The following is a 10,000-nucleotide window of genomic DNA, read 5'->3' as shown; positions in this document are numbered from 1 at the left end:
ACTACTGACCAGATGTTTTCAAACACCATCACCTGAAACACCTTCAAAGCAGTACAATCTCATAAAACATTCAGAAAGATTATCTGACTTAATGAATGCTCTAAATGCAAGCTCAAATCTACCCTGTAAAGCAATCAAGTTTTTAGCAACTATTTTGACCTTAGTGACACAAACAATTAATTCTGCAAACCTAATATCAAAATAAAATTCTACATCTAATGCAGAATAATTTCTCAATGTAGTTAATCTAAAACAACATTTAAAATATGCTACCTCCATATATTATACGAACTAGTATTTAGTACTAATTTCAGAAGATTAGAAAAGAATGAAGGAGAGAGTAATTCATCAGAAGGCTTTTTTATTACTAATTTTTCAGTGAATATAAAACGGCAAAGCACACTAACAAAGATGTAGCTCCTATGAATATATCCATTATATTATAAATATTAAAACTTAAAGATAGTCCAGCTTTCAGAAATATTTAAGATTAATAAATTAAATGCTAGGAAAAAAGTATTAGCTGTAATTTATCAATCCCCTTTACTCCGCCAATCCATTTATCATTAACTATTTGTTAACAGTGTGTTTCAAACACTAACCCTTCCTCCTAAATACATGGCTAATTTAAGGTAAACTGCTCACCTCTATAAAAATGAAAGATCCATAAATATCAAGGTAAACATTCTGTCCTCAAAACAGACCACACTCTGCCAGAAGTTCATGACAAACAAAATCTTATTTTGCTTGCATCACTCACTGCCTCCTAAATTATATTTCCAAACAAGAGACCTCAGACAACAATGATCAGCCCATTTTACTTCTAAGAAGTACCTTCTTTGTTCAAAACTTTACATTTAAATAACACCAAGGAAAGACAAATTTGTAAAATTATGTCATCTATGAATTTGTTTTAGTATTTTCCCCACGGGTTTTTTTTTTCCTAAAGCATATTGAATATGTTTGCATTAAAGGCAATAACTGCATTATAGAAAAGAACACTCCAATCTTTAATGAACTTAAAGACCCATTCTAAAATACACTCATGGATGGACAAAAATTCACTAGCCTTAAGTTTTCTACCTACACTAACATGGTAAAACCACAACCAAGGGAAGAGACATTTACAAAGCTTTTTGAATGTTTATTCATCAAATTATTACATATCTTCCTGTAGACACTTCCTGAAGTGTCTTTTGTAGACACCTACTATACCCATTGTGCTAAATCACTTCTAGGAGACACTCCACAAACATGCAACGCATGACTGAAGTTCCTAGGTTATCAGAAGGACGTAACTTTTTGCAATTTACTCTTGTTTATGGTTTATATCAACAAACTGTGCAGAACAAAGTAAACTTCAGACTCAGGTTATAAACACACCTAACAGATTTATCATAAAATGCCTCCAAAGTACTATAAAGCATAGCCATGATTTGACTCTCTTTTGTTTTTAAGATCTAATCAGAGCTTGGAAGAAAAAGAAAGTTACTTCTTTATGTTTCCCTTCAGAACATATTGTCTATTAGTACTAAATTACAATATTCACTTTTCAGTGGTTAATTTCACTTGCTTTTATAAATGCCTTCTACTGTATTCTCAGGCAAATTAGACCTTAGCTATCAATTCTTAGGATCCTTATTTAGGGGAGTCAGTAGGAATATGATAGCAGTGGTATGATGTTTCCAGTAAATAGATTAAAAGGAGAGAAGGGCTGTCCTGAAAACTGCATTCATTTTAGGTAAAATAGGCTAATCCTGGAGCTTTGGTAGACAATGAATTCTCATGATGGTTAAAAAAATATCTAAAAACAAGATAAAAATTATCTTCCTAATGATTACTAGTGATTACTGCCTGTGAAAAGAGACGTACTTTCAAAATAATAGGGAACCTATTCAAAGTGTTATGTCTAGCTCTTTTAAAAGATTGTTCTTGAAAACAATGCCTAAAGGTTAAAACATTATTCAGTACATATACTCTAAGATAACTTTCTAAATACTGTTGTTATTTGAAATAATGATTCTATTAAATTTTACTGTCACGTGGGCATTTGCTTTAACTTTTGAGATGCATTCTATCTCCTCATATATTAACTTAAAACTGTGAGTGATGGATCACTTAATTTGAGACATTTTTCAATAATAACCGTTATATTTTCATTTTAATGCCTTTTTTTTTTACATTTGGTCTGAATGCAATCCAGAATCTTAAAGAAATGACCTTTATTTTAAAGCAAATCAAATATAATCTTGTTGTCAAACAGGTATACTCATTCTGGCCTAATATAAGTATATGCTTTGAAAGCTTTCTCTTCTCTGTCACTATTTCCACAGACTTGAATCAGTGCAGAATGGAGTGGCTATTCCTTGGCTGAAAAGAATATTTCACTGACAAACAAAATTGGGAAAACCAAATCTGTCACATAAAAAGAATAATGGACTACTTAAAAGTGTACCTTTAGTGGGCAGTTGTTTACTTTTCTAGATTTAAATGAGAACTGCATTTTGTGAGCCACTTGCACAAAACAAAAAGTGCTCTTTAACGTGATCAAAAGATGTATATTCAAAACACCTTGAAATGAGTTTTCCAGAAAAGCCACATAGATGATCACAGTGTTTAGACGGTTCACAATCTCTCAGCAAATTTCAACTAATTAACAGCTAACATTCGCAGCCATCACAGGCAAGCATCTGTGTTATGAAAAGTCCTCGTGGTCCTTTTCACCTTAGCTGAGACTTGGAAGAAATTCATTGTATAAGCAAGTATCAAGTAATGTGGCCCTCTGGTGGAAAACTAAGTATCACGTTCTGCAGCACAATGTTAGACAGTGAACTAGAAGCTATAAAATATTTGTTACAAAGCTTTACAGATCCTTCCGAAAATCACCCTGCGAACTTAACTAATAGCTTGACACCCAAAGGGCACTCTGGTGCTGGCATGACGTAACGAATATGAAAATCCTATCTTTCCCGATACTTCGATCATGTTCCCAATAATCACAAATGCTCAGCATCCTTGAGCTTCACACAACATGCTCAATTTGCTATGAATACATTTTTCACATTCAAGAAAACAGGCCGATTTGTTTTAAGGAATCACTGAAGAAAACAAAACTTACCTGCTGTTGTTGCAGATGCAGCAGTTCTACTGTGCTTACTTCCGAGCTGGTGTCACCACTTGATCTTCCATCTCTGCTGCCAGCATCTAATTGGCTGCTTAGAGTGCTCATTCCATTTTGATTCATTGAACTGTTGCTTATTGTCTCTGTCGCAGATTCCTGCATCATGACTTAATACCTAAAAGTGATTAAGAAGTATCAATTAACGCACGTTACACCTTCACACTTCCATTATCAAGATGTCCCTCTCTGCCAATTACAGAGACAGCATCTTTGGAAGGAGAAAAAAAAAAAAAAAAAAAAAGAACCCACCCGCCTTGAATAGTCATTTACCGAGAAAAGCAATACAAATTCAGCTTTCATCCAGATACTAATCACTGAAATTATGGTTTCTATAAGCAATTTTTGTGTGGTTACATTTAACAGCCAAAGTAACATACCATGCATATGGCATGGTCGATAGCATTTATGAACGACCACATTTTAAAGTCTACCTATAAAACCAGCTTAAATGAAGGCACGATGGCACACTCTGTTCTATGTTTCCTATTATCTACCTTTGACAACCATGGATGACTATACAGCCTTATTTTAAATATTCACTATCTTGATTCTGACAGTTCTTTACAGCACATCTTATGCAAGGCTGTTGTTTAATGATGCACAGCTAATCATACAAAATTAAAATTTTGTAAGGGTGTTACAAATCATATGGTATCAACCAATGATAAATAGTATAATGGGTTTCTTTTTTTTTTTGTGACTAAATAAAATTTTGCCTTGGAGGCATTTTAAGAAAAAGCTCCTGCTGCAAACACGTCAGATATTGCCTATTTTTTTAATCAAACAGCTCATATTCATTTATTTTTCTGACATTTAAAACATTTAATACTGTCCTTCCTGGGAAGTAATTAAGCTTATGCATGAGCAGCAATCAAACTGTTCACTTGAAGATGACTTAAAACTCAATTTTAACATAGGCAAATAAATGAAAGTATATATAAAATTAATTTTCCAGGCATGTATTAGATATGAAAGCTGGAAATAAAATCTATCAAGAATATCACTAATGATTGTGCTAAAAACAGCATAAATTATGCATATTACCTTCTCTACAGTAATAAATGTTTTATCATTTTCACTGCATAAATATACTGTACTTTCAGGATAGCAAGGAGATGTCCTGCCAAGATCAGTGGAAATCCTTGCAGTAAATAAAGAACCAATGTGCTCTTACAAACCAGAATTTCACAGTACATCTTGAATCTGTGGTTTAGAAAGATCAGTTTTGGCTCTCAGAGATATCTGAATCCTATCCTATAACCTAATAGCTGTACTTCCCTGTTTTACTTCTACGGACAGGATTTCAGAAACAACCTGGCTGCGCTGTGACTTGAACAGTTATGCTAGACAGACAGGGGGACTTAACCTAAAGTAAAGAAGGATGCTAAACTGATCACTCAATCTAATTTTTTATAACTAGGAGATTTCACTATTTTAAACTTGGTCATATTTTAAGACTTTTGTCCACTGAATGATTTTAATGCATTTATTCCAGAGCAAATATAAGCTTAATATCTTTTTGTGTCATGGAGAAACCCTCTTCCCCAGATTCTTACAAAATGTGATCATGGACACATACACATAGACAGACAGACAGACACACAAACACAGAAACATATCCAATAGATTTTTTTGCATGCTAATATTATAATTATTAAAAACTAATGGTTATAATTTAATAGCTTTAATAGGTATTTTCATCAAAGCCTAAGTTATTAGATTATTTCTACGACTGTAAAAAGTCAATTAAAAAATGAAAGACCTGCTGATTTATAAAAGACCACCAGTAGCTGGGCTAGCAAAGCAAGTCAGTATAAGAAAAACTACATATACAACTTAATGCTGTTCTGATAAAAAAGAAAAAAAAAGGCTGCAACAACAACAACAAAAAACCGCATAATCACAAAAGAGGCAATTGCTATAACTACAGCAAAAAACTTTTGAACCAAATGTGCTTATGAATAAATAGGTTTTGTTAAACACCTTACCGAACATTAACAAAGAAAAATCACACAAATGAAAACTGATACACAGTGATGGATTTTATAGGAAAAAAAAAAAAAAAAACAAAGCTAATACTCTTTTCTGAGATTAGGCAGCTAATAAGTATTCAAATTAGGCATAAATTTTACATGCACAATGTTTAAAATATTCAGAGAAAAGGTCTGATTGCCTTTACTACTTATATGAAAATTATAATTTGGGTCCTCTGCAACTGTAGAAACAGACAGATATAACTTCTACTACATATTGCATTTAAATTTTACTCCTGACAATAGATGTTGAGTATATATGTATGCATATGTTTTTACTTCACCACCCAAATTTATTTGAAATACTTGTTATCTCTGGGTGGAGTATGCAACACAAAAAAAATTAAAAAAAATTAAAAAGCTATATTTTCAAATGTTGCAGACAAATGCAGTATTTAATATTAACCTTTGTGTAGTTAATGTCAGAACTAATTGGATGAATTAAAGAATTCTGCATATATTATTGTGTTATAATCAAGGCCATCAAATAATTAAACATAATCAACAAGCAGAGTCATGGGTCTAAATCTTTATTACAATTATAAAGGAAGACCTACATAACTTCCAGTTCCTATTATCCAGAGGATTTTATTATACCTTGTGGAATTTTTGACTTTATGAAACCCTAGAGTATAAACCGTGATTCACATTTTTGGTTCAATCAACTGAGAGTTAGTAAAATCACACTTAAGAAAAACAATAACAGGGACAGTACTTTTTTCTCTATAAAACAAAAGCATCTGACCTGACATTAATAGGGAAAAAAGAAGGCGACTGTGTAATCAGAGGATTCCACTGTACATATCACTTAAAGAAGACAGCTTGGAGCATGTCCACTATAAAGGAGATGTATCTTCAACGATAATGAAGATGCTTTCCAGGATTTACTGAGTTCCTCCTAGTGGTTTCTCCACACCTATTTTCTACTAGACAAAATATGTCTGGCACAATGTGAGGTGCTGTGTACCTTTTAAAGTATATTTTAAATAATTACAAATGCAGCATATTCTTTCAAAGTGGATGTGCTTGTGATCCCAAACACATCGAACTAAATTATTCATTCTTCTCAATCCTACCACAAACATTTTACAAAAATCAGTGAAAATCAATTCTGGATCATTAAAGGGAAAGGTGAAATTGGGAGTCGCTGTCGTAATGTTGGTCTGAACTGTTAGCTAAACCTTTAAACCTTTCGTCATACACAACTTTTTGACCACATCAGAAAATAACTCTTCGGATCTTGCCCTCCCAATGATACGGTTCTACTTTCCTTCCTCGCATTAAGTTTTCCTTTCTTTCCTTTTTCTTTATTTCTTCTTCTTTTTTTTTTTTTAAGCAAGTCACTGTACAGATACTTTTTCTCTACACCACTTCCCTTTTGAAACATTAAACTGACACTGGAACTGACTGCACGAGATTGCATTTTCTCTTCCTAAACAACTTGAATTGAAAGGTTACTTAGTGTAACAATATTTACTTGCAGAATTGTGTTGTTACCAAGGGTATAATGGATGGTGGCTATGCAGGTTTACGCAAGAATGAGTGAAGCATGAGGCATTAGCCATGTGTTTGACATGTTTCAAATTGCTATAATCCAGCATTAAACACACCCAGCAATTCATGCCATTTCTTGCAGCCATAATCTTGAATAAAGCGTGCACAACCACTTATTATATAAATTAGTATATGACTCCCTGTTATAGTCACAACAGTGCTTTTGTGTTTATTTTGCATCAAGATGTAGTCTTTTATTTGTACAAATAGCAGGATATAAAGACATAGCTCAATTAGACCTCCTTACTTTATGATAGGGTGGTACTGAATGCTAGACTTGTTGGTTTTATTTTTTCCTTTTAGAGTTAGAGGTTCCGTTGGTATAAAACTGTACCATGTGAGATAGACATTTGCCAGAGCGGTAAAAGAAACCTGTATATATCCTATTCCGCATTCACTACAATGTTCAAAAGTTCGATACTTGACCTGGGCCAGTACAGTTAACTGTGTTAACCACCACCAGGGACACTATTGGTCCTTGATGCTTACTCAACTTCTTTCCTCTCAGGTTCTCTCTCTCTCTCTCTCTCTCTCTCTCTCTCTCTCTCTCTCTCTCTCTTATCTTTTCTACTTCTCTCCTTTCCTTCTCTTCTAACCCCTATCCCGTGGGTGTGTATGTGTAAGTATAGTATATATGTGTGTGGATAGACAGCTGTGGATAGATTGATCAATCAAACTATGGATGTCGAGGATGGTAAGAAGGGAAAAATAACCTCTACCTCTCCCCACACTCTTCCAACCATATAAACAGACACTCCATCTTAAATCTTGGTGCTTTAATATTAAATCTCTTTTTGGGGGGCCATCTTCCTATTTAATTAAAGCAAATGAATGGAGAAAATGACTTTCTGAGAAACTGAGACTAAATAACAATCCATATAAAAGTTTTAACTATTTCTGTGAACTTTTCTTAAACAAAATTATTTATAGTGACATCAAAGAACATTTCACGTCCAGTGTCTTCTAGAGTCTAATTTATCAACCAAATATGTACATGGACCCCAAAAGATTTTTGAATATGACACAGAAAGAAAAGCATGGAATCAAAAAGTCATCATGTATTCTTAAATAATTCTTAATCATTTTTAAATTATCAATGTTAAATACTCATAAATATTCCTATGCAAATTCACACAAGAAAGCGTTCAGTATGAGGAAAACCTACATATGCCACAAGAAACCACATATATTACCTCAAAATATCAACTAAATTCTGATTTTAAAAACTTGACTGTACTACAAAACTTTTGAAAGAAACTAGCATTTAAATAATGATAAATTCTGTGCTCTAGTGGGATTAATTCATCACGGACACCATGCACAGTGCATTTGAAATCTACTACTGCTTTGCTAAAAGTCTTTAATGCTAAAAATTGCCTAATAAATCAAAATGCCAAATATGAAGGACATAGTTGAATGTGTAAGAACAAAAATTGAACAAGCACATGGATATTTTTTAATTTTAAACAACTGAAACAGGATGTCTTTTAAAATGTGATTTGGGAAAGGATATCTGTTCTTATAGCAAGTGTCATGATCTTTATTATAACAGGTGATATGATCATAAGTAAATGAAATTTAAGTTGTTGACAAAGTATTTGCCACTACTCTTCACCCGTTTAAACAAAATGCCTAAAATGCTATTCACAAATTAAGATTACCTTCCCAAGGAGAAAAACAACTTTAATTAGTAAAAATTCCAATTTTCATTCAAAAAGGTTAGTATGTCGAACACGCAAAGTTGCAAAGACATTTCAACAGGGGAATTTTTTAAAATAATGGTCATGACTGCCTTTAGCAAACAGAATACTGTTAGACCTTCAACAATGACAAACATCTGGGAAACACTAGAGTAGACCAAACGAAAATTTTATCTTTCACTTCAATCGGCTATTAGTTAATTTAGCAACTCTCTATGTTATGTTTTACTCCAGGACCAAAATTAACCTAAGTTTTAAAACACAAGGAGCAAGATATAAAAATTTCATTACAGATAAAGTATAAAATACTAAAATTATTTAATCTCACTTAAATGTAGTACAACAGCAAATTGGAAAGAATGGGTGCTATCTAGATGTATTTTACTGCAACATTATGATTCTGCATCTTATAATTCAATGATTCCCCATTCACAAGTATGACTCGAAGGGAAACGACAATACTGATGATTCTGATGAACTAATTGTTCCCATATATATTTCAAAATTATATTTGTACACTAATCTTTATATTTAAAGTCTTGTTGTAGCCTCATACATTTATATAATTTCCATACCGAGCACTTATTTCTCAAACAGGTGAAAATGTATACCAAGTTTTAGTTTTCAGGGTATATCTGTAAATGGCCAGTCTTCCTTTTAAGTCCATAAATTTTAATGCTAGTTTAGCTCATTAATTTTTTTGATGTTTGAAGTCATTCCTTTACAACATTAACATTTATTTTCTTTAAAACAAGGGAAGGAGGAAGCTTAGGGAAAGTTTATTTCATTCTGTTACTCTATAACCTCTGACAAATTGAGTTGGTGGTCATTTCTAACACCATAATGTAATATTTTTTTTTTGCAGTGGATTGAACTATCTATCTATATATCTTACAAATGTGAGAGGAGGGACTTAAAAACTACAAAATGTTACCTAGGTACTAATACAGAAATAAACATCGGTTACAGTTTACAAGAGACCTGATAAGCAAGTGTATTGTCACACTTCTTCTCCTTGCCTAAAGAAAAAATATCCTTCGATTCTTGAGACCAGGAATATTTTAGTATAGAATATAGAGAATTTAATAGTAAAAAGTGTTAAAGCAATAAGAAATAATTAGATCTCCAAGAACATAGAAAGACCTGCCTAGCAGGCAAAACCTCCCTATTTTTTTTTTTTATTTAAAAAGCTTAGTGATTGAGTTGGGCAAGCTTGCAAGCTTCCATGCAGTGGGTCCACTTACAGTCAAATTCCCAAAGGCTGGACTACTTGCAATAGCCTTCACTGATCCCCTGGCTAATGAGAGCTCTGAGTATGTACTTCTCTTGTGATGGCATTTTCACCTTTCCTGCCACATATCTTTCCTTAACCCTCAAGCTTACTTTACTTCAATCTCCAGTCTCCCGCCCACAGCAACTCCCCGGGATCCCTTGCTGTTTTTCCTGAGCATAATACAGCTCTCCCACGGATCCTCATTCTCTTGCCCTTTCAGCACTTTTTACTTCCAGGCTATCTTTTGGGCGCCAAATGT

At 33.2% G+C, this 10,000-nt stretch overlaps 1 protein-coding gene across 10 annotated transcripts in view; it reads right to left on the bottom strand.

The window, feature by feature from the left end:
• Positions 1 to 10,000, bottom strand: part of FOXP2 (forkhead box P2) — a 560,309-nt gene that overhangs the window by 249,282 nt on the left and 301,027 nt on the right. For all 10 annotated transcript variants that reach the window (XM_055314791.1, XM_055314793.1, XM_055314790.1 and 7 more), the window contains one exon: positions 3,119 to 3,296. In XM_055314791.1, the coding sequence (XP_055170766.1) occupies positions 3,119 to 3,286 (168 nt within the window). In that variant the 5' untranslated portion in view covers positions 3,287 to 3,296. The remainder of the gene's footprint in view (positions 1 to 3,118; positions 3,297 to 10,000) is intronic.

This window comes from Nyctereutes procyonoides, unplaced genomic scaffold (assembly GCF_905146905.1).
Source record: "Nyctereutes procyonoides isolate TBG_1078 unplaced genomic scaffold, NYPRO_anot_genome, whole genome shotgun sequence".
In the NCBI taxonomy this organism is placed as follows: Eukaryota; Metazoa; Chordata; class Mammalia; order Carnivora; family Canidae; genus Nyctereutes; species Nyctereutes procyonoides.
This window is presented reverse-complemented; position numbering and strand designations above follow the sequence as displayed.